This window comes from Pinus tabuliformis, chromosome 8 (assembly GCF_031772625.1).
Source record: "Pinus tabuliformis cultivar Carrire ecotype Pingquan chromosome 8, CPIR1, whole genome shotgun sequence".
Classification (NCBI taxonomy): domain Eukaryota; kingdom Viridiplantae; phylum Streptophyta; class Pinopsida; order Pinales; family Pinaceae; genus Pinus; species Pinus tabuliformis.
The window spans coordinates 922,549,165-922,575,488 of NC_142294.1; the positions used below are offsets into that span (position 1 = coordinate 922,549,165).

The following is a 26,324-nucleotide window of genomic DNA, read 5'->3' on the forward strand; positions in this document are numbered from 1 at the left end:
TCATTAGAGTCATCTTGTTTAGAGAAGAAATTCTTTTTATTTGACCCTTTCTTCTTGAATATCTTCCTTTTGTATTCGTCTTCATCATCGCTGTCATGCTTGAAAGGACACTTTGCAGCATAATGTCCTATTCTACCACACTTAAAACAAATGAGAGGATACTTACCTTTGAGTTTGGACCCTTTCCTTAGTTTCTTCACAAATTGTGCTAGTTCTGTTTCAGTATCGGAATCATCACTGCTACAATTACAACTTTTCCCTCTTCTTGATGTTTTTGAAGCCTTGAATGCAACTTCCTTAGGGTTTGAGATTCCTTTTCTCATTTCATATGCAATGAGAATCCCATGAAGTTCGTCCATTGTTAGGGTATCCAAATCCTTTATTTCTTCTATGGCACTGACTTTGGAATCAAAACATTTTGGAAGTGATCTCAAAACCTTTTGGACAACTGTACTTTCTTCAATATTTTCACCTAGACCCTTGAGTGAATTGACAACTTCGTCCACTTGGAGAAAATACGCTGCAATGTCTTCCAAGTCATTCATTTTAAAGCTCTCAAATTGTCTTCTATGAGTTTGGAGTTTTGCCTTCTTGACCTTGGTGTCTCATAGATGGTAACTAGTTTATCTCTCATTTCTTTGGCGGATTCACAGTTCATAACTTATGTAAATTCTGAATCATAAATTCTACTTGTTATGGAATTTAGGGCTTTGGCATTCACTATATAAACTTTTCTTCCGCCTTGATTTGTTGGTGGGGAAGGTGGAACTTTATAACCATCTAGGATTGATTGCCATACTTCTGGTCCAAGAGACATCAAATAAAACTTTATCCTCACTTTCCAAAAAGCAAAATTTGTTCCATCAAATTGGGGATTTTTCCTGCATCTTTACTGGTCATTGTGACGAGGAATCCTTCTTCCAACTTTTAGGTTTATTATGAAGAATTTGGCTCTGATACCAATTGTTGAAATACTGAGAGGGGGGTGAATCAATATTTCATTCAATTGTTATTATTAATGCCAGTTAAGACTTTTCGCAATTAGCACCAAAAAGTAAATAAAAAGAACTTTATTGAAAAACAGATGAGGACACCAATCCTCTTTACAATGGTTACAAGCTCCAACTTGAAAATAATTTTTCAGGGCTCCAACCCTAAGGACACCAATTCTAGTTTTTGAAATGGTTTTAGGGCTCCAACCCTAAGGACTCCAATCCTGTTCAAGAGAGAGACAACTTGGAGGGTTTCAACCCTAGAAAAAAATGTTACCAAGGATTACAGTGTTACCATTAGGTCTCATTGATTCACTTCATCTTCACTTGACATTGCTCATCAGTGTGCAATGTTTGTGATACTTGAGGTTGCTTCAACAAGTCTCTGATCTTCAATGTCTTAGGTTCTTTATAGGAGATTCAACGCTCAATCTTCAATGCCACAAAGATGCTCCAAAAAAAAGTTTCGAACTATAGCTCCATGTATTTCCAAATCTTTGAACAATGATTGATGTAATGTGACTGTGTTGTATGTACAAAACAAGTGTTTGCGTTCCACACAGATCAAGTGTCGTTATATGTAACCCACAAAAAAAAGTAATTGCATTCCACACAAATCGAGTGTTTGTATTCCACAAATCAAAAGTCTGCGTTGTATTTAACCCATACAAATCCATCGAATTGTTATTACAGGGTGAAGATCATCACAACATCACGAATAGGGAGTATCACAACATCACTGGTTCGAGTAGACAGAAAGAATTATAAGTCTGAAACTGTCACAGGTTTGCGTAGAGGGAGAGTATAACTGATCCGAGAGTATTAGAGAGCATCACTGTGGTCCGAGACTGTGCAATGTGAAGACACCAGAAAACACGGCTCTAAAAGTCCGAACTGTCACCACCTCGACCTTATCTTCAAGTTCACGAGTTGTGAGCCACTTCGCTGTCCTGCTTGATCGAAATCCACTCTAGAATCAGAGAGCTGAGCAATATTTATATGCATTTTAACAAAAGTATAATCGGCCCATGGAGGAACCGACGTGACGAAGTGCAATTGACAGTAAGATTAATGAAAAGTATGAGGAAAAGTAAGAAAGGTAAATAGTATATATGATTTCTTATGATGATGATTAGGGTATTTTTAATATAAGGTAATTTTGATGAGGAATAAGTTAGGAAGTAAGGATTAGGTATCTTGGGTTTTTAATATATGAATAAGTTAGGAAAAAGGGGTAAGAAGGTTTTTAATATATGAATAAGTTAGGAAATAAGGATTAAGAATTTTGATATAGCTAGGGTTTTTAAGATATATAAGGAATTAGGACAAGGATTAGAGTTAGTGTTTGAGGTATCGACTTAGGGTTAGGGTACAAGGATTAGAGTTAGGGTTTGAAGTATGGACTTAGGGTTAGGGTTTCATGAAATGATTATGACGAAAGGTTTGGACTAGGAAGGGATTAGGGTTAGGGTTAGAGATATATTGACATCAATGACAACTCTTAACAGGACTACCTAAAAATATAGTCAGTGATCGGGATAACATATTTATAGGTGCGCTTTGGTATGAACTCTTTAGGCTAGTAGGGACAAAATTAACCCCGAGCACTAGCTACGATCTGCAAACAGATGGCTAGACAGAGATTGTGAATAAATGGATTGAAGGATACTTATGTATCTACGTGACTGTTTTGCAGAAAGCATGGATCAAATGGCTATACCTTGGGGAGCATTGTTACAACACCAATTATCAAGTATGGACTTAGCACTATACAACTATGATGTCCCATCTTTTATCGACATGACCTTTGGAGACAACAGGGCCCCATTAGCTAAAGACTGGATACAAGAAAGTTGGGACATTGTTAGAATACTCAAAGAAAACATGTGCGCTGCCCAAAACCGACAAAAGATGTTCGTAGACCAACATGGAACATAATGCAACTTTGAGGTAGGAGACGTCGTTTTCTTGAGATTGCAATTCATATAGACAATTTGTAGTCGAGAAAAACGGTGCAGAAAAGCTGAAGCTAAGATTTTATGGACTTTACAAAGTTCTCCAAAGGGTTGGGGAAGTGGTGTATGAGTTAGAACTACCAAGAGAAAGCATAATTCATAATGTCTTCCATATATCATGTCTCAAGGAATCTGTAGGGTAGTAGGTCACTACTTCTATCAAACTGCCCCCTTTGGATGAAGGTCAATTGAAGCTAGTTCCAAAAGCAATCATGGTAGTATGAGAAAAGAAATTGGGGGTAGAGTAATTTCAGAATATTTTATTAGATGGAAAAATATACTGGAAGAAGATGCCAGATGGGAAGGAGAATGAGTTTTATAGCATCTGAATTTGCAATTGCTTGAGAGCAAGAAATTTTGGGAAGGGGGGATTGTAATGTTCTCTCTCAATTGATTGGCTAAGGAAGGACGAAATAACCGATCCAATCTCGTAGGCTGTAGACTTGATAAAGTGGTAAAACCCAATTTTTCCAATGTTGGGGCAACATTGTTTAAATGTTGGGTCCACTGTGGCCAAAAAACCCAAAATTGGGGGTTGCATTCACAACCCCTCACATTTGGAAGCACATGAAGAAATCTATAAACAAAGGAGAGTTGGAAGTAAATGATCATCATTGATTTGGATCAAGTACATTTGTTTTCTTGAGCCGTGGCTCTGAGGGTTTTAAGACCCCTTTTTCTCTACTAATTTCAGTGGCGAAAGATTTCACCCTAGTTAGCCATTTTCTCATTCATTTTCTATTTCTTTGGTTTAGTATTCGTGGAATAAATTTGTTTGGTTGAACAATATCCCGATAAACCATCAAGGAATGCCATCATTTGGGATCCCGTTATCCTTTGCAGGAGATTCTCCATATTGGGCAACGGGTAATTGTCCTTTAGACACACACGATTGAGATCCCTAAAGTCAATACACATTCTAATGTTACCAGTATTTTTGTGGGTGATCATCGGATTAGAGATCCAAGATGAATTTCGTATAGGGGAAATTATCCCTACATCAACCATTCTTTGAAGTTCATCCTTGACCAAAGGTGCAAGTTTGGGGTTTATTCTTCTTAATTTTTGCTTAATAGGCATTGTACCTTCCTTGAAAGGAATGGTATGCTGGATGAACTTAGGGCTATAGGCTTTCAAATCATCATAGGACCAAGCAAACACATCCTTGAATTCCCTTAATAATTTCTTGAGCTCACCCCTTTCTTCTTTAGATAATTTTTTCCCGATTTTGATCATTTGGGGAGAGGTCTCAGATCCAAGATTGAGGTCTAACGTATCAAGTGATTCTTGGTCATCATTTTTAGGGATAGTAACATCATTTCTATCAAAATGTTGTTTGTTTACCAAATCTTTATTTTTCCTATCAGGATCTCCATGGTCTTGAAGGAAATTGGCTCTGTCTTGATCGTCTTCGAAAACATGCCAATCTTCCTCATGGTTAGGGACAAAGGGTCGGTGGATTGTGTCAACTATACACTTACCTTTCTTGGCAATATCGCTGCGAATGTTTGAGGATGCAGATGCAGCTATGGCGAAGGCATTGGTCATGTCATTGTGACATCGATCTAGAGCCATGAAGTGTAGCTCTTTAAAGCCCTTGATCATGCTAATGATTCTTTCCCTATAAGGTTTCAACTTTTCATCCTTTGTCTCAAAGGTTCCCCTTATTTGCGAGATAACAAGGTCAGAGTCTCCAATTATGGTTAATTGTTGAACCTCTCTTGATCGGGTTGCCTCAAGTCCTAATAAGAGGGCCTTATATTCAATGATGTTATTGGTGCAAGTGAATTGGAGTCTCAAAGCAAATAGTAGGTACTCTCCAGAAGAGGATATGATGACAATGCCAACCCGGATCCAACCCTAGAGTGTGCTCCACCAAAATACATTACCCATAGCCCAGGGAGAGGAGAGGTCTTGATATGCTCATTTTTGAAAATCCTTCATTCCCCAAGTCTATTATTCTCTTCGTCTAAGTCATTGTCAGAGTCTTGGGAGGTACATTGGGGTAGAGAATTCATGGATACATAGGAGTTTTCTTTCCAAGGGAGGTATATAGTGGAACTATCTTTACTGATGGACAAGGTAAGATCTTCAATGAATTGTTTTGATAAAATCATACCCCATGTTGGATCCGTTTCGACAATGACAATGTTTATAGAGAATTCTTTCTCGGGATATGTATGGAAGAAGGCCCTTCTACCTTCTACTAGCCCACACACCCTAAATTCTTCATAGTTTAGAATCATCTTGCCCAGACACTTCCTTGATAAGGTGATCCCAAGTTTTCTCATAATACTCAAGGGCATGATATGGATATGGCTCCCGAAGTTTAAGATGCAATTTCTCAAAGTGTGCTGTTTATTCCCAAGGTTACATAGAAAGGGTCAGTCATGCTTAGAATCAACCTTGGGGGAATTCTTGTGGCGTAGTCATGATTTTCTTTTGCCTTATTGCTGATTTCTTGTAACACATTTTCTTTGAGAAGGGATATCTCTTAACTTGAGGGGGGGAGGCTCATCTTCGATATGTAGCATGTTGAGGGAATTGTGCCTTATTGCTTGGTCAAGGTCAAACACCATGTTTTGATCTTGAAAGAGACTAGAGGGGTTCTCATTTCAGACATCAAAGATTAACTTCCCTTTGAAGGCATTGAGATAAGTGACCATCGCTACTTCCTTTGTTAGAGACATCTCTTGAGGGATAGAATAGATAATCATATTGAATCTTTGGTTGAACTCAACAATGGTTTCGTCCTCCCTTCTTTCACTAGACAAGAGGCCTTTATATATTTGGACCATGTCCTTTTTGGGAAACCACCGTCTTTTAAGAGTTTGGACCAATGTTGCACTAATTGTTATCGGGATATTATCGGCGCGGGGAAAAAATCGTAAAAATCGGGAAAAAATCGGTAAAAATCGGGAAAAAACCGTAACATACAAAAATATTCATTTTTTTTTTTTGCAATTTTTTAAATATCTAAAGCATCTACAACATAAAATAAATACATTGACACCTAAATATGATAAAAGAACTAATATAAGATGCTTAATATCATTTCTAGTGCCACATCACACATAATAGTGAATCATGTCCTGAATAGTAAGTCCTGACTCATGACTCCCAACTCAGCCTCAAAATATCAACAAAAGATATAATAATGTATCTCATATCACGAGTCATAATGTCATATACAATGAAATGAACCAAATAACTAAAGTCTAATACTACTGATTTCCTTTTCCCCTCTAGATCTAGATGTCAGTGGAGTTGGCAGTAGACTCTGCTGTGCTCTAGAAGTTGAAGAACTAGGAGCTACAGGAGGTAGACCACGTCGTCTACTTGTGACCAGGGGTAGCTTGGGTCACCTCTTCCTCATTATTATTATTATTATTATTATTATTTTTTTTTTTTCTTTCTTTCTCTATTTGTTTTGTTGTTTTCCACGATTTTTATGAAAAATTGTGTTTTTTTTCATAAAAATCGGCAAAAAAAAAACTCCATTTTATTGCCTTTTTGAAAAAATCGCTTTTGGCGATTAGTGCAACACTAGTTTGAACTTTGGATTAATCCCTTCCATGTAGAGATGGAAGATGGAGGAAGGTTAAAATACCAATCCCGGGCATTTCCTATCAAGTTCGAGGCAAAGGAAATCATTCAACTATACTCATTATATAATTCATCACATGTTCGAAAATTAAGTTTCATAAGATGTTCATGGGGGTCTTCTTTCCCTGTGAACACATGCCTTTTGGGTTCTTCGGGTACTGAACAAAAGAGAGCCCCGGTCATAGGGGAAAGGTCTAGAGGTCTAAAGATCTTGTGTTTTCTTCTCAACTGCTTGACCTTTTTGTTAAAAATGGAATATGGGGTTCATCGCCTCTTCTTCGATGGTAAGTCATAATCTCAGGGTTTTCCATCTAGGAAAGAGAATATGGAGTCGCCAGAGGAATGCTTGAATTGTCGTTAATGAATCAATTCCTCAATGATTCACTAGGGACGCAGGGCTTCTTTCTCGGCAACAATGCCAAAATGATATGTCAATATGTCGTATGGGGAACAAAACACGCGTTTCGTGTCCCCAACAATGATGCCAAAATGTTATCGCTCAAACTAGCAGGGGGCATAAAAGGGACTCCTAAAGGGACAATTGCTAGATCAAGGGCAACGATGGAGGCTTAGCCCACTGTCACCTCAGCTAAGACTCCCTACTCTTTATGGACTTTCAACGATGGGAGGATACCCGATATATAGTAAGTCACTTGTGAAGGATGAATCAACCAATGGATGTGAAGTGACCTTAATGATCCTTGTTCAAGAAGGAGGTTAAGAATAGAGCTTGCTTGCTTTTTAAGCAAGGTACATAGATTTCTAGGATAAGGAGGTGAGGATTTGAGGGTTAGGTTAGAGTAATATGCCTTGTAAAGGAGTTTCCCAATCTTGAAATCCTTATTGAACTTGACTTCCCGAATGGTTTTTGAAGAATTGACTTTTCAAAGGTGTGGGACTGGAAGGGACCAAGTGGACCTAGCCTAGGATGAGGAGAGAGAATCTAGCAACCAATGATGTTCTTAATCCAGACAAGGAAGGGGAAAGGATCAAAACAAGAATTTTCAATTAAAAGTACCAAATTGACCCTATGAGGTGCTAGCCTAGGGAATACTATGGCAAAGTTTGATCACAGAGTTATGGCTTGAGTTATCTCACAACTCCACCATTAGCATGGCTTCAAAATTGGAGGAGGCCTTGAGGACACTATCGCAGTAGAGGCTAGGAGATCGAACTTTTTCTTTGGCTATTTTGTCTGGAAAGTGATGCCATAGGTGACCCAACTTGGCTAGAACTAGAAGGGAGAGGGAAAGGTGGAGAGAAATGTTCTTTGAGTGATCATGTATTGGTGGACCAATGCATAATCCCTTGGGGAGAATGGAGTCTAGGAGAATGATGAGAAAGGAACTTATATTGCGGTCAATGAGGCCGTAAGGACTACTTTGCTTGGCCTTTAGGGCAAGAAGAAGAGACCTCAATGCTTTTATACTTGACAAAAAGAGAGGGTTTATCAAAATAAATTTACTGGTGGAATTATACATAGGAGATTTCATTAATATGCATGGCCCAAACATTGAGAGATGCTATTTCACTTTAACAATTCTCTTAGAAACATCACATCTTTAACTTTAGTTTTCCTTTAGTGACCACCCCCATAGCTAACCTTTAGGAGATCGAACTTTTTCTTTGGCTATTTTGTCGGGAAAGTGATGCCCTAGGTGACCCGACATGGCTAGACTTAGAAGAGAGAGGGAAAGGTGGAGAAAAATGTTCTTTGAGTGATCACCTATTGGTGGACCAATGCATAATCCCTTGGGGAGAATGGAGTCTAGGAGAATGCTGAGAAAGGAACTTGTATTTCGGTCAATGAGGCCTTAAGGACTACTTTGCTTGGCCTTTAGGGCAAGAAGAAGAGACTTCAACGCTTTTATACTTCACTTGGCAAAAAGAGATGGCTTATCAAGATAAATTCACTGGTGGAATTATACCTAGGAGATTTCATTCATATGCATGGCCCAAACATTGAGATATGCTATTTCACTTTAACAATTCTCTTAGAAACCTCACATCTTTAACTTTAGTTTTCCTTTAGGGACCACCCGCCATAGCTAACCTAGGAGATAACTTAAATGGAGAGAGTTGGGAATAGGCGACAACCCCTTCTCTAGGTTCCTTGCAACCAACCACACACACCTTGTGGGGTTAAAGACTTTTCTCATTAACTGTTGGTAGGTGTAGGTAGTTAAGACAACCAACAAAAGGAGCCCCCATGATCTATGCTATATCCCAAACTAAACTTTGCCCCTAATATATAGAACTACTTCCCAGTGGTTCCCAAGTGGTGTTTGCATATACGGTGATACAAGACCAACAAGAAAGGAAATATTCGGATGAGTATGAGTTTATTCTAGAAAATTTCCGATGTTTTCCACAATATTGCTGACAATTTAATTTTTGGACCCTTGGAGATCAATTGCTGATAATGATATATGTAACATTGACTAATAAATAAGCAAGCTGAAGCATCCAAAAATAAAGTCTCTATGGCATGAATAGAAGCTAGTCAAAGCTGAGTGTTTGCAACACTAGGATAAAAGGCAACTCAAAGTAGTCATGTGCTTGTTCAAAGTCCAACTTGATGAAAGGAGCTTTTAGTCGTAGGCATATAACACATTCAATGTGCTCCCAAATAACTAGTATGCTGTCTAGAATAAATTGTCTGCTTATCAAACTTATCTACTTTGGTACAGAATAAAATATATCAAAGCCACAAGGCCAAAGGTCTAGCCAAATTATTGTAAGAGACATTGAGGATAGTAATTTGTTGCTAGTTGGTAATCAACGTGTTGAAGAATGTAACTAGGTTCGGTCTTCATAAATGTATTTATGTCACAATATAATGTATTTGTAAAAAGAAAGAAAATGAAATTTTATTATTATTATTAAAATTGACTTATTAAAGCATGGGTTTCATGCTCGGGTCAATTATTTTTAGGTTGAAGCCTCCATTGAAGGCTTCTAGGGTTTGTGTCAAGTGTCTTTATCCATGACATAATGTAAAGAACCCTTCTTGGGAATTATTTGTCAAGAAATAAATTTATTTTATATTAAAATTAGTCTTCAGGCCTCCTCCACCAGGCCAGTCTCAAAACTGGACAAGTCGGCCTAAAACTGGGCAGGAAAATCACTATATAAAGGCAACATCTCGACCTCATATGTCACTCACTCATAACAAATTCAATCTGCAGTTCCCGGGCCATAAAATTTAATTCGCTAATACTTGAATAATAATTCCTTTGACCAATAGAATTCCTCTTTGGGTTTTAATAATTTTCCTTTGAGGCATTAGGATTTCTCAAGGGAAATTCTTCTCGACGCTGCCCCAAATTTTAACACTCCCACTCAACCAGGGAGGAATTTCCATTTCCATGATAAGTCCTCATTTCAAATGACATGTCTCAGTGTGAGAAGGCAGGCAACTGCACCATCATTTCATCTCATCTTGTAGAAGAAGAATAATGCACAATCAAAGGTAGGGGAGGTCAATCCTCAAACCTTACTAATCTCTAGGTCACATTACATGACCTCCATCTCAGCAATATCATCAAAACATCCATCTCATCACATCTTGTCTCAATTTCCTTTGATCATCAACTGAACAATCTCGATCCAATAGAAGAAGAAAAATCATCATAGGGGAGCTTCAACTACCACCCTATCAGCTCAATCATCATCATCGGGGAGCATTCGACTTACATCCTATATCCAATAATTAATATGGTCATCTGAAGAAGAGTCGTCATAGGGGAGCTCCAACTCAACCCATATCATAGGGGAGCCCAACTCAACCCTCTATTAATAGGTGAGATCTACTTACCACAGGGGCAAGGATCACAATCTTTCCTATTGATCTAGGACAATAGGTGGGATTTACTCAAGGATCACACTCTATCCTATCGTCTAGTGACAATATGCGAGATAGACTTGAGGTTCACACTTTGTTCTATTGCCTACTGATCTTCCATCGAGATACTTAAGAGTCAAGTGGTAGAACACCTACCTGCATGCAAGACTTGAGCGAGATCAACTTACAACATGGGTAAGGATACACACCCTATCTCAAGTCACCTGAACTCATTGTCCAGATGGGGAGGTCCAATCCCAACAAGCCCACCTTGTGGGTAGGATGCCAGCTAGGGTATACTTTGTCAAAGAAACAATAAGCGAGATCGACTTACCACAAGAGTAAGGATACACACTCTATCTTATTGTCCAGAGGTCCCTCAACCCTAGGAGCCCTTACTGCTACAATCCTACCCTGGGAGCTCAACAGGGTTGAAGAGAACGCTTAGTGTTCTCGATCAATCGAGACCCTTTACCGGGAGGGTCACATCCATCAATCCAAAAGCACTCTGAAGATTAGGAAATTGGAGAATCACAACTTCTCTCTGCAACATGACGAAGTGCTCATATCCGAGACCGCCTTAAACAACTCACTGAAGAGTTCGATCACAATGCCTTGTGCAGTTCTTTAGAGTAACAATCCTCTATTTTATATTGATACAGTGTTGAAGAATGTGACTAGTGTCGATCTTGATAATTATATTTGAAATGTATTTGTCAAAAGAAAGTGAAAGGAATTTTATTATTAAATAAGTCGGCCTCATTAGAAGAATTCGATCACCGAAGATGACTATATATAAGTAGCGACTCATTTGGAGAACAACTCACACAAGTTCGAATTGCAGTAGTTGGGAAGCTAAAATAAAAGTTTTTGGGTCTCTCTCTCTCTCATGTGCAATGAAATTCTGAAGCTGCATCAATGTCGAGGCTGTGAAGCTGCTGTATCAAGGTCAAAGTTGTGAATTTGCTACATCAAGGTTGAAGTTGTGAAGCTGCTACATCAAGGTCGACGCTGTGAAGCTGCTGCATCAAGGTCGAAGCTATGAAGCTGCTGCACCAAGGTCGAAGCTGTGAAGCTGCAACAAGGTCAAAGTCGTGAAGCTGCTAGGCTAAAGCTATTGAAATTGCTAAAAATAGCATTCCGAATATTCCAATTTTAATTTGTCCTTGAATTTAAATTGAGAATTAAAATTCAAATTTAGTCTCACCAGCTGCTTGAAAAATAATTAATTAATTCATCTTGGGTTAATTAGTTGGAGAAGTTCAAGCTAGAAGTCAATGTGAAGTCATGCAACAATTATCCCTTAAATTAAGGAGACTATCTCTTAATTAAGGAGATAAGGATGAGTTGTATTTGAGTTGTAATTAGTTAGCTTAGTTAACTGAGTTATGTCTAGTTAAATTAGTTCCAAACAGTTTGAGGAACTAATTGTGAGTTCAGTCAGTTAATGCATGCATGCATCAAACTAGTGTACTCCAGATAATTGAAGATTCTTTCATAAATAACTCATGCATGTCTATTCAGAGAGTGATCCAGTTGAGATTAAAGACAGGGACATTATACTATTAGTTGCATGAGTTTTCCTATAAAGGAAACTCATCCATGCAGAAGGAATAAGGCTCCTTGAGGATTGCACAGTTTTACACGGTGTGAGATCAATGTGAGTGATCAGTGTTACACTTGGTAACAATAGGATCACCCAGGAGAAACAGTGCAAGGAAATAGGAGGCTTGGAGGGCAGAGGAGAAGGTTTGTGAGAAGCCTTGTTTGCTTGTGAGCATCCAAGAGGATTGTACTGAGAGCTGGCTAGTTGTGAGAGCTAAGGCTTTGTATAATTCTGATGTATTTCCACCTTGTATGATAATACAGATAGTGGGGTTTTTAGCTAAGGCTTTCCCCTGAGTATTTTCTGTGTTTCATGTGTATTGATTCTTCTTCTTATGGTTATATGTGTTCAATTCGATTCTTGCTCGATCTTTAAGCTTTCGCAAGTTTGATAGTAGAAGTAGATTATAGTATTTTGCTTTGGTATATTGCATTGCATTATCGAGTTAATCTACAATCATATTTTCTACATAGATCTCAGAGGTAGATTTGTAGAGAATTTGCAGAATTTCTACATGGTATCGGAGCAAAGTTTATCGCAACTATGAACAGTATACTAAGAAGAGAATTCGAAGTAAAAAAAATATTAAAAAATTGCGCTGTGAGTTTGCAGAGAAGATCTGAATTTTTTTGTGCAAAATTTTTAGAAACAAATAGGAGATTTGAATTCCTTGCGAAAAATACCCAAATTAAAAAGAAAATCGGTTGAATTGGAGTTCGGATGAGGGAGATATCCCTGATTTAAAATCAACGATTTTTCCAGAAAATTTCGTGCTAGCGGGAAAGATGAAATAGATTGGTGTGCTAGCCAAAAACTTGTATGCACTTGAGGTACAAGATGCATGCAAAGCCTTGAGGAGCAAGGCAAAGGTTAGATACTTGTGGTTGAGAGGGAGTGTAAATTACCTCTCAACATGCAGTCCCAAAAGAAGAAGTCTCAAACAATTGTGGAGGAGCCACAATTGGAGACGCTGAGAGGAGACCGAGTGGAGGCATCCACTCATGCAGAGACCTCCAAAAGGGGGAAATTTCGAGCCAAGTCAGCAGAGGGATCACATGCAACCATACCTCCAGGTGTGAGGTGGGGTGATGTGAAGTGATAGTCCCAAGAAGGTTGAAATTGGGCAGGGTCCATTGAGAGGTTTTATCTCATGGATCGTACTTTGCTACGAGAGCCCAAAGTACATAGTAGCGAGAGGAGTCAGTGGGATTGATGCAGTCAAAGATCAAAGTGACAGAGGCAATAATAGTCAGAGATTTTGATGACAGATGCATCATATTGATTCAGGTTGGATATTTTTTTGTTTCTGGAGTTGCTGGAGCAACAACACTTGAGAGAAGTGTTGCATGCAAAACATTCCAAAGGTTCAGGATCAGGATAGAGTTGAATCCCTTTCTTGTTGAGAGGGAGTGTTGAAACTAGCAACAAGAAATGTTAAAAATAGAAATGCTAAAGATAACCTTCAGAATATTTCAATTTTAATTTGTCCTTGAATTAAAATTCGAATTTAGTTTCACCAACTACATGAAAAATAATTAATTAATTCATCTTGAGTTAATTAGTTGGAGAAATTCAAGCTAGAAGTCTTTATGAAGTCGTGCAACAGTTATCCCTTAAATTAAGGAGATTATCCCTTAATTAAGGAGATAGGGATGAGTTGTAATTAGTTAGCTCAGTTAACTGAGTTATGTCCAGTGAAATTAGTTTCAAATAGTTTGAGGAACTAATTGTGAGTTCAGTTAGTTAATGCATGCATGCATCAAACTAGTGTACTCTAGATAACTGAAGATTTTCTCATAAATAACTCATGCATGTCTATTCAGAGAGAGACCCAATTGAGATTAAAGACAGGGACATTGTACTATCAGTTGCATGAGTTTTCCTATAAAGGAAACTCATCCATGCATAAGGAATAAGGTTCCTTGAGAATTGCGTAGTTTTACAGGGTGTGAGATCAGTGTGAGTGATCAATGTTACACTTGGTAATAGTAGGATCACCCAGGAGAAAAAACGCAAGGAAATAGGAGGCTTGGAGGGCAGAGGAGAAGGTTTGTGAGAAGCCTTGTTTGCCTGTGAGCATCCAGGAGGATTGTACTGAGAGCTGGGTAACTGTGAGAGCTAAGGCTTTGTATAATTTTGATGTATTTCCACCTTGTATGATAATACAGATAGTGGGGTTTTTAGCTGAGGTTTTCTCCTGAGTATTTTCTGTGTTTCATGTGCATTGATTCTTCTTCTTATGGTTATATGTGTTCAATTCGATTCTTGCTCGATCTTTAAGCTTCCGCAAGTTTGATAGTAGAAGTAGACTATACTATTTTGCTTTGGTATATTGCATTATTGAGTTAATCTACAACCATATTTTCTACATAGATCTCAGAGTTAGATTTGTAGAGAATTTGCAGAATTTCTACATTAAAACCCTTAGAGCCTCAAGCTTAAGAAATCAGAGATATTCCAATCCAAATCGATGATGATAAATGACTCCAAATCTCCTTTATTTATAAATTTCCCCAATGGGTTCCTCTAATGTGAAGGGGTGCAAGTGCGACCCACAATTTGGGTTTTTTTTGCCCCAGCCGACCCAAAATATATCCAATGTTGCCCCAAACATTGGATAATTGGGTTTTTCCCCCTTTATCAAGGTTATAGCCTACGGGGTTGGATAGGCTACTTCGTCCTTCCTTGGGCAATTAATCCATAGGGGATATTACAAAGAAGTCTTCAAAGATTAAAACCCGAGTTGTGGAGAAAGGAACCAATACAAATCCAATCAACATCACAACTCAGGAGGATGGAAGTCTGGATAAAGTAAGGACATCTTCAAATGTTGAAGTAAAAATGATAGAAACTCCAAGTGTACTTATTGATATAAATTTTAGTGATCAGCAAAGCAACTCAGGTATATGAAAGAACATAATACCAAAATTTAATTAAAAAACACAAGTATGAGGAGGGATCAAGTAGCGAAGATCCCTTATCGACATCAATATATCAACATCACTATGAGCAAAATGAATTGACCTATTTTCCAGTGTTGCGAACATGTCAATAACATCCTGATTTTATGTCGAAATCACGATTTTTTGGTCGAGCCAATGTTTGCCAATTTTTACCCATATTTTGATGGTATCTTAATTTTACCAATGTTTGCTTATTTTTACCGATATTTTCCCGATTTTCCCGATTTTTTTGGTTTTCTGAACCCCTGCCGATTTTATCTCGATGCTGATGTTTGCAACATTGCTATTTTCTGAAGAATATTGTTTCCTGTACAGTTGAGTCTCATAACAAAAGTTCATCTTGGGAATCTTATAAGCGCAATGTTCTACAAAGGATAATTTTAGGGTGATTAGACCCTCTGACAATTCGGCAATTGTGCTCAACAGTTAGCATATCATATTATCTCATGTCTTTGACCATCACCAACTCAATAATGTAGAATCATGGGAAAGCAGTTCCAGTCAAAACGAAGGCATAACTTGTTTGAGGACAAAGCATGTCTAAAGGAATGCAATGCTATAAACATTAATAATAATAAAATAACAAATAAATAAATAGATAAATAAATAAATAGTAAATGAAGTGACACATCCTGACTAAAAACATTAACTGATGAAAGGACATGACCCATCAACCTTGTGATCCATCAATGTGTAAATAATATATACTATATATATTGTCACGTGTATATATTATATATATTCTCGCATAGTACATAGTGTATTGTATGTCATATTATTCATTCAATTAGTTTATATATATTTTGACCTATAAGGTTTTTGTTGTTTGTCCTTATGTTGGATATTACTTCAGTAAATTTTGTGCATATCATAGTATCTCTGAATATTGCATAATACAGAGTTGAATTTTGATCTTTGATCAAATATTACATTTAATTGATATTCATGTTGATAAGCTGAAGCTATAGCTATGAATTACTGCAACAACTTTCTTTCCTATATGCACTTGTATGGAGATTTGTTTGAACTTTATAGGTCTTGTTTTATCATGCACATAGAGAGCTCCCGTAAAACAAAAATTAATACCACTGAAAACTGAATTTTATTGACAGATTAAGTCTGGAGTGGCAGGCCTACATTTCCAGAACACATTCTTTGCGTAAGACATTTGTGTCTGTTAAGGGCATCTACTATCAGGTCAGCAAGCTCCACAGTTTCCATGTTCAAGCTAGTAGATTCGTTTTTGAATATGTGCATTTTGTTTTCTTTGTGCTTGTCATAACTATAAGGTCCTGTTTTTTCTAAAAGTGTTTTTATACATGGTATAATTTTGCAGGCAGAAGTCGAGGGTCAAAACATTACGTGGCTCACACCACATGTTCTGCAACAAGTTCTCCCTGGGGATGTTGATTTTCGTGTTATGCTGACATTTGTAGAATTTTATGAGGTTTATGTTCCTGCAAAATTGTTTCATACATTCTTGATTCCAGGAGTTCTGATTGAGTTCTTTTCTTTTTAAATATTGATATCACTCATGTTACATGCCTTAAATATTCAATATTCTAGAAAACAAAGAAGATAACCAAGTATATCTCTGAATCCTGATGAGACCTGTCTTTAAAAGAATTATAAATAGGTTGCTTCTATCTTGTCTATATTATGCATGGTATTTGGCCATGGTAACACTCATACGCTGACTTGGATTTGTTTTCTTTTATGTACTACTTATGCAGACTCTTATAGGATTTGTGAATTTCAAACTTTATTATGCTATGTCTTTAAAGTATCCACCAATACTTGATCCAAGATTGGAGGCAGCGGCAGCAGGTATTGTTTCTTATTTTAACATTTAGAACCGAGTTCTTATTTTTCTTTCTTAAGAAACAGTTTCTATTCATAAAATAGAATATGTAATTCATTATAAAACTGAACCCCAGTATATCTTGATTACCGATGGTTCTTTCTGTTTTAGAGTATTTAAAGGCATGCTTGATTTATGGCCCAGTTTACTACCAACGGAAAATTTTACCACTATTATACACAAAGTGCGTAGGAACTGCTTTAGACAATTGGTTGATGCTCTCTTTTACAAAGCAGATTCATGACTAACATCAAAATTAGTCGGCTTGGCTGAATCTGAACCACTAGTCACTGCTGGTCCCAGTCTGTGGCAGGTATTATCCTAAAGGTTGTGTTTTCTCATCAGAATCAGAGGAATTTGATCTCAGGCAATTCAGAGCTTCTAGTGTGATGTCCCCTGGTGACAAATGACATTGTGGCTATAAGTTTATCCAGACTTAGTGTAATGATTTAAGGACTTGAGAAGTGCAGCTATTTTTGTCCAAAGAGTCCTAACCATTCTTTTCAGCTCAGCTTCGTGAAATAAATTTTCTTCAAATACATTTGATTCTTGATTTTCTTATACATTATAAAATCACAGACATTTTCTGTTCAACATTTGACATAGACAGCCTTCTACAATTTTAAGAAAGAAAGAAAGCAGTTAATCAGGTTGGTTAATTGCTCTTCTCGGAACTGATAAATAGGCCAAGGTTTCCATAAGTAGCTAGAGGCTATTCCATGAACTAAGTTTCCATAATAAGTCTTTCAAATTGATTGTTTCACTTCTGTCTTTTCCAAAATTTATTGTCTCTAAGTGATGTTATAACGAGGATTTTGATTATCTATAAACTTTGAGACTGATCTAATGAATTACATGTATGAGGGGAATTATCCCATGGGTTTCCCAAAAGTAATTCTTTTTATTGTAAGACTTCACATTCCATCAAGTCTGAATATTCCTAAGTGAGGGAATTGGATTTTTTGTTCCAATATAGTCGAATGAGGTTGTTTTAAGCTTTCAATTTTTTTTCACTGCTAGGAATTTGTTTTTTGGAATGTGGTCTTCTGGGTTGAACTCTGCCTTAAAAAGCTGGTAAAAAGTTTGGATCTCCATAGACCTTTGTTTTCCTGGGGCCCAGGTTAGAATTTTTCTGCAACCTATATTCTTATTACCTTTGCATTGCATGATTAAATAGCTATTTTTACCTATACCAGGTTTAAGTCAAAGTCTGTTTTGCTGACCAGATGAAGCCTACCCAACCCTGCCTCGCCTGACTACCTCTTGAAGCCCCATCAAAAAAGGTGTGGGATGCCACTTCTTCCAAACTAGTAGGTTTGAGGTGGATGATTTTGACTTTGCTTCTCTATGGTCTCGGCCTTCAAGGACCTCTCTCTTAGTCAAGCTTTTAAAAGCCTATCTTAATTATACCCATGTGATTGGCTTGCAATATTAACTTTTGTTAGTTCACTAAATAAGCTTGAACTTTCAAAGCTACCAATTGTTTACAAGGTCATCCTTAAAGAAGACTCTAAACTTTCTTCAAGACAATACTTGCCTTCCATCCCTTGGAGTGAAGGGGCATCCCTAACACTATCTCGAGAGAAAAGGAAGGAGATTTCATTATCATCTAAATTCACTGCCCAGACCTTTTGACGAAAGGCCAGGAAATGAGCAAGTGATTGCCTAAGGTTTTGAGGTGTAAGGACCTTGCCCCTTAGTGAAATTGAGTGAAGGAAATTTCCTTTTTTTGAGGGAAATTGAATTCTAGTCAAAATATCCTTTTGTAGTTTTGCTTCTGTGAAGATTAATTAGATAAGATTCTAGAAGAAAGTGACCTTCTTTGACAGAATCAAGAATAGTTTTCAATAAACTTTTCTGTTGGCAAGTTCTTGGTGAATTATGAAAGATGAAATAAATGGCATAATAATCTTGCAAAAGGTCTCAGCAGTCTTCTGTTGAAGATTGGCAGCTATGGGAAGAATTTTCTTGAATAAAACTTTCTAAAGTGACTTTCTAAAAATAGAAAGTCATGCCTATCTTAGCAACCATGACTTTCCAAAATAGTAAATCACCTTCCATCAATTCATAGTCATATATATGATGGAAAATCACTTAACTTGTCCTTGATCAATTTCAATTGTTTAATTTTTAACTTAATAATCAATACTATTATTATTATTATCCTCTTTATGATATTATTATTAAAAAGAAATTCGAGTCTCTCAATCATGAGACTCAATCATGTCATATGTAACTCCCCTCAATTAATGCACAAGTTACTCTCTCTCTATCTTAATGGATTCATTCCTCTCTCTCTTTAATGCTCTTACGCGCCTCTTACACTCTCTTACACACTTTAATTACTCGTCATAAAAAGATTCCTCTTACACCTTTTTAATGTAGAAGTTACACTTCTCTCCTAAATGAATAAGTTACACTTTTCTCCTTTATGGCGTAAGTTACACTCCTATTTTGGTATATGTAACTCCTCCTCAAAGCACATGAGTTACTCCCTCATGAATTCGACCTCCTTGCTCTTACTATATATTTGTGCCTCTCATCCTCACTTGATACACTTGTGCTTGTGAAAGGAGAATTCAAACTTGAGCAAAAGAGACTTGGAGAGAGAGAGAGAGAGAGAGAGAGTCTTCACTGTGCCCTAAACAACAAGACTCTTGAAGGATTATTCATTGGCGAGAAGCCTGAAGTTGGGCACCTAAGGATCTTGGTTGTCCTGTGTACTTCCATGTCCGAAAAGAGAAAAGGAACAAGTTGGAAGCTTTAGGTAAGAAAGCTACGTTTGTTGGTTATTGTGAGAATTCTAAAGCTTAAAGAATATATATACCTAGTCAAAGAAATATAGAATTTAGCATTGATGTAACATTTGATGAAGATGCAACTCTTGGAAAAGCAAGAGACACTCCCCTTCCTCCTGTAATGTTGATAGTGAAGATGATGTATTTGAAATACAAGAAGATCTTGAAGGTAAAACTGATCTTGTTGATAAACCCATGGAGCCCATGGATCCTTTGGATCCTCCTCAATGTGATCCTCCTTCTAAAAGGAGACTTTTATGGTTTCGTGACACTATTTAAGATGTTGATAAACACGCTGTCCCCAGAGGAACTTTCAGAGAAAGCAAGAAACCTTGTGGGTTCCAAGGATATGTTGTAGCCATGAGCAACATTATTCAAGCTGAACCGTGCACTTTTGAAGAAGCAGTAAAGGCCCCAAGTGTGGAAAGATGCAATGGATGAAGAAAATGAATCCATCACTCATAATGATGTATGGGAAGTCGTTCAAAGACTGCAAGGTAAATCTGTTGTATCTTTTGAATGGTTGTAGAAAATTAAACATGGTTTCGATGGCAGTATTGAAAAATATAAAGCTAGATTTGTCGCTGGACGTTTCTCTCAGAAAGAGGGGATAAAGTATGATGAAATTTTTGCACCTGTTGCCCATTACACCACCATTCGATCTATTGTAGCTCTAGCTGCTAGCGAAGGACAATCTCTTCACCAAATGGACGTGAAGACTACTTTTCTGCATGGCTTCCTTAAAGAAGTATTTTTTGAGCAGTCACAAGGCTTTGAAGTACATGATCCAAAAACTCATGTGTGTAGGCTGGAGAAAGCCCTTTATGGTTTGAAGCAAGCTCAAAGAGCTTAGTATGCTGACATAGATAACTTCTTAATGAAACTTGGTTCTACCAGAAGCAATGCGATCCAAATCTTTACTTTAAGATAGTCCAAGGTATGCCTTTGAGTTTGGTATTGTATGTTGATGATTTATTTTTGACCGGTAGTGAACCTCTTATTCTCTAGTGTAAGAGGGAGTTAGCTTTTGAATTTGAAATGAAAGATCTTGGTTTGATGTACTACTTTCTGGGCTGGAGGCATGGCATAAATCTGGTGAGATTTTCCTTTCTCAAGGAAAATATGTTGTCAAACTACTAGAAACATTTGGCATGACTGAGTGTAAGTCCATGAATACTCCTGAATTTCAAGAAGCTTTGTGATGAAGATGCAGGACCCGATTTGGCTAATCCTTGTGAGTACCGTCAACTGATTGGGGCATTGATGTTCTTAGTGAACACTATACCATATATATGCTTTGCAGTCAATACTCTTAGTCAATACATGATTAAGCCTGCTCATTCACACTGGGTTGCTGTGAAACATGTGTTGAGGTACCTGCATGGGCTCGTCATTCGTGGATTGAGATATACTGTTGAAGATGTAAGGCTACAAGGATACTCTGATGCTGATTGGGCTGGTAACTCTACTGCTAGAAAGTGCACATTAGGGTGTTGCTTCAGCTTAGGATCTGCCATGATATCTTAGATGAGTAGAAGGCAAAAGTTTGTTACCCTTAGCACGGCTAAAGTAGAATACATTGCTGCTAGCATGGCTAGTTGTGAGGCTACGAAAGCTCTTTGGAGAGCTGCTTGAGCAAGTATTGGATATTACAGTAATTTATTGTGACAATAAGAGGGAGATTCGACTTGTTGAAAATGCTGTATTCCATGACAAGGCCAAACACATTGAGATCAAATATCACTATATCTAGATTCTGGGATATGGTGCAAAGAGGAGTAGTAAGACTTCATCATATAGTGACTGTTGACTAGATTGCCAACATTCTTACCAAGCCTTTGCCGAAAGTAAAATTCTTGGTTTTCTGAGAGCAACTTGGACTGACAGATGTGACCCTTCCTAGAGAGTGTGGTCATGGATGATAAGCCTTGGATGTGCGAGATCCTTGTCATGTGTTAACAAGTGGATGCCCCCAAGTTGTGATGAGCCTTGGACGAGCGAGATCCTTGTCATGTGTTGACAAGTGGATCCCCCAAGTCGTGACGAGCCTTGGATGAGTGAGATCCTTGTCATGTGTTTACAAGTGGATCTCCCCAAGTAGTGATAAGCCTTGGATGTGCGTGATCCTTGTCATGTGTTGACAAGTGGACCCCCTCAAGTGTGTATAGGGTGATGGATGTATCTCCCCTATGATGATTCTTTTTCATTAGATTGTAACATCATTGTTCCAAAGCAGAGATAGCATAGATCCTTGTATCAGAAAAAAATCCCTCCCTAGTTGAGAGGGAGTGTTGAAAATTGGCAGCTATGGGATGAATTTCCTTGAATACAATTTCTTTTTTGACCTTGCTAAAAATAGAAAATCATGTCTATCTTTGCAACCATGACTTTCCAAAAATAGTAAATCACCTTCCATCAATTTGTAATCATATATATATGATGGAAAATCACTTAACTTGTCTTTAATCAATCTCAATTGTTTAATTTTTAACTTAATCATCAATATTATTATTATTATTATTACTATTATCCTCTTTATGATATTATTATTAAAAAGAAATTCAAGTCTTTTAATCATGAAACTCAATCATGTCATATGTAACTCCCCTCAATTAATGCGTATGTTACTCTCTCTCTCTCTCTCTTAATGGATTCATTCCTCTCTCTCTCTCTTTAATGCTCTTACACACCTCTTACACTCTCTTACACACTTTAATGATTCGTCGTAAAAATATTCCTCTTACACCTCTTTAATGCATAAGTTACACTTCTCTCCTAAATCTATAAGTTAGACTCCTCTCCTTTATGGCATAAGTTACATTCATATTTTGGCATATGTAACTTCTCAAGACATAGGAGTTACTCCCTCATGAATTCAACCTCCTTGCTCTTATCATATATTTGTGCCTCTCATCCTCACTTGATACACTTACTTGTGCTTGTGAAAGGAGAATTCGAACTTGAGAGAGAGAGAGAGAGTCTTGAAGAGCAAGAACAAATCTTTTAGAGCTAGAGTGATTTAGTGTTTACATTAGCTACTGCTATTAGATATCTTCTTTAGATTTGGGTGAACTTCTTCATTCTCTCATTGTATTTTGTATCTTTGTTGAACAATTGACTTCTAATAGAAGAAGAATCTGGTTGGGTTTTCCCTTTGTGGGGTTTTCCTTGGTCATTAACGTAACTTCTCTGTTTTTCATTGAGTTCTTGGCTGTCTTCCATTGTGCATATGGTTTATATGGTTTATATTCTATCTACAATTACTTAACTTATTTTGGAGCATAAGTTCTGGATTTAAGTGATTGTAACAACGTAGAAAATCAGAGTTTCAACATCTTCATGAGATTTTGAATGCTAAACTTGTAAGCCATCATTTTGAGGGACAATGTTTTTCTTGAAATCAACAACCTTTCAATTTTTTATTTGAAATCAATCAGACATGTCTAGTAAGTTAGGTTTTCAAATATTTCAATTTTCTATTTGCAAATCAATCCCACATGTCTGGTAAGTTAGGTTTTCTCTTGATGATTTTTTTTCTTCATAATGTAGTGGAAACATATATTTATTTTTGCTAACTGGATCCCTAATGTACGAAAAAATGATTCTTAAAACCATTCTTTATACTGTTCTAAATACTTAAACATTTCCAGCTGTAGTATTTTGTTGTTAGAAATTCTCTTGAAGTTTTTTCTTGTGTAGTTGCATAACACATTTTCTGCCATGAATTGCTTGTTGGAGATATCAGTCTTCCACTTGGTAGCCCAGTGTTTTTGTGAATATGCGAAGATTTTCCATACCAACTCCACCTTTCTAGTTTGGAAGACACCGAGCTGATTTTAATAAGGGAAACATGTTGCCCACTTTCTTAGGAAAATTTAAAATTCAATGATGATTAATATAGGATCCAAGATCCCAGAGGTTAGCATGGGGTTAATGAAAACTATTGACCTGCCTGTTTAACCATCATGCAGCCCCATCTAAGACTTTCCTTTTTAGCTTATCCTAGGGGCCACAATATGTTTCCAGTAAACTGCCTCAACTCTTTTCGGTGTGATTGGTAAGCCTAGGATATTTCAAATAATGTGACCAATCCCCTCTTTGCAAATAAAAACAATTGACATACTTTTCAAGGCATGCAGGATTTTGTACAAAATTTTTCTAACCTTATAGTGATTAGAGCAGATGACCAACTAGTTGAAATACTTTTGTGCCCCACCAACTAAAGAGGAAATTTGTTGCTATGGTTACTATTATCACTCCTCCAGATCTCCAAGGCAGAGGAAGAGTCCAGCTGAGGTAACCACAAACTAGTCTTTTAGCTTGGTAGCTAGCCCTACCAAGCCAGAGAGGGCTCTCTCCAAAGGATCACAGCCAAGAGGGCTGGATAGATTAGGGTTTTAGGTTAGATGTAAAGTGCAGGGGGTTGTTTGATTTGATTTTGTTGGGTAGTCACAAGGATGAGTGATTTAGGTCAGAGGGACTAGGTTAGGGCAAATGAGATATGATTGCAGACATTCAAAGGGGCAAGGTAGGTATGAAGCTTAACACTTAAAAGGTGATTTGATGAGATGGTTTAAGACTGATGAGGAGTTAGGAAGAGCATAAGAGATGTATTCTTCCTAAACTGAGGAAAAATGGACAAAGTATGATAAATTACCCAAAACAGAGCATGAGCAAACATGTATTCTGCCTATCAACTTGTAAATTACCATATAACAGAAATGGAATGGTTTATGAACTGATAAAACATTCATACAAATGATCACAAAGAAGAAACAATGCTAAAAATTCATACCACATGTATCCCAGAAAAATAGTTGCAACTCATCTATTGAAAATTGCCAAAATCTGATACAATAGTCTCTGATCACTAGTATAGCATCCCTACTAAATCCAACCTGTAAAATGACTAAGAAAATACATAATATAGGCCAACAACCAACTCATCCTAGGCTCAGGGGTCGAATCCATGAGTGGAGGAGCAGTTGCAAGAAAGGCTGAACTGATAGCTGGAGTGTAGGGTGGTCAAAGTGACTCATCCCTCACTCTAGCAAACTGGTTCGTTACATGTTACATAGGCCATCTAACTGATGTATCTACCCTAGATAAAAGTAAAAACATGATAATTACAACATCTAGATCAATTACATAGGTAAAACTTTGAATTTCCCATAGATAAAAGTCAACTTGGAATGAAACAGTGAAAATTGTGGAAAATTGTCAAACGCGCAACAACTTGGTTAAACGCGCAATGACCCTGGTCAAATGCGCAACGTCCTCTTCAAGCTGACTTTTGAATGCCTTCTCAATATCCAAATCTAGACCAGGATAGCTCATTGGAAAGCTTAGCTTGTCTAGTTTCCAAAACTGCCCTTGGTTTTCATAATGGGGTTGATTTGCGCTTCCAAAATTGCAATCTCCCAAGGCTACTCAAACGCGCAGCAACCATGCCAGAAAAGAGGCAGAAAGGTGATTTTTTGGTAGTTTTTGACCCTTTTGTCTGATTAGTTTTGCTCCAAATTCTTAGCAGTACAGGGTGCATGTCCTCATCATTCTGAATCCAAAAATGCTGACCATTTCCTCATTGGATGCTCCAAACAAAAGCGCAGCGTCCTATGTGCTGCACGTTTTACCATGCTGATTGTGCCAAAATTTCTCAAAAAACACAACAAAACATATCTTACCAAAATTGTTCAAAAATGGCCAAAATTGGTGGGCTGACAACTAGCTATGTGTTTGAGGCATGGAGTGATGCCTCAGCAAGGATATCCAACCTCTTTTTCCCCTCTTGCTTGAGCTCTTTTGAGCTTGGCCCTTGCAATTTTGTCTCTCACAGCATAGTGCTTCGTCATCCTTCTTTGAATATCATTTTCCTTCTTGGCCTTGTCTAGGAGATTCTCTAGATGATCATTTACCTTCTCAAGCCAATATTCTCGGTTCTCATTTACCATCTTGGCAAATTGCTCATTCAAGGTGAGCTGATTTGCTAGTTCTTCCTCCCTTTTCCTTTCTTGCTCCAAGGCTCTCTTTAGGCCTCTAGTCCTTGGCCTTCTTCTTGGCACCTGTTCATCAAGTGGCTCACCATATTGCCCATATGCCTCATCAAGTAAGGCCTTTGCCTTTTCAGCCTCTCTCTTTGCCTTTTTGAGCTGAATCTCCATGAGCTCATTTTTTACCTCAAACTGCCTATTTTCCTGCTCATAGTAGGAAATGATCCATTTGGCCCTTTGCAAGTTGACCTCGAGCTCACCTATGAGTGCATTCTTCTCCTTGATGACAATAGCTGTGCTTTTACTGTCATCATGCTCATCTGATTCAACTAACTGAAAATCATGCTCTATCTCATGGTGGTCTTCCTCTTGCAGCTGGATTCTACAACTTTTTCCTTACCCTTTTGTACCTGCTCAGTTGATGAAGAAGGCAAGTTCCCTCCCACAATCAGTGGGGCAAACACTTGCCTATGCCCTCTCTGATAGGTAGGTGCCAAGGTACCTAAACCAACCCCTTTAGGCTTGCTGCTCTCACCATGCTCAATATGCTCCTTCTTAGTGCCTTCATCTCTGCCAGGTGAATGAATAGGCTCATGAAATGGTGATGATGGAGGTGATGGTGTGGCTGACTCATCAGATGAAGATGAAT

At 37.6% G+C, this 26,324-nt stretch overlaps 1 protein-coding gene across 1 annotated transcript in view; it reads left to right on the forward strand.

The window, feature by feature from the left end:
* The window catches only part of LOC149238539 (pescadillo-like protein), a 152,335-nt gene that overhangs the window by 63,895 nt on the left and 62,116 nt on the right, over positions 1–26,324 (forward strand). Inside the window, exons 7-9 of the mRNA XM_089373082.1 lie at positions 16,139–16,223; positions 16,363–16,473; positions 16,760–16,853. Coding sequence (XP_089229208.1) covers positions 16,139–16,223; positions 16,363–16,473; positions 16,760–16,853 — 290 coding nt within the window. The remainder of the gene's footprint in view (positions 1–16,138; positions 16,224–16,362; positions 16,474–16,759; positions 16,854–26,324) is intronic.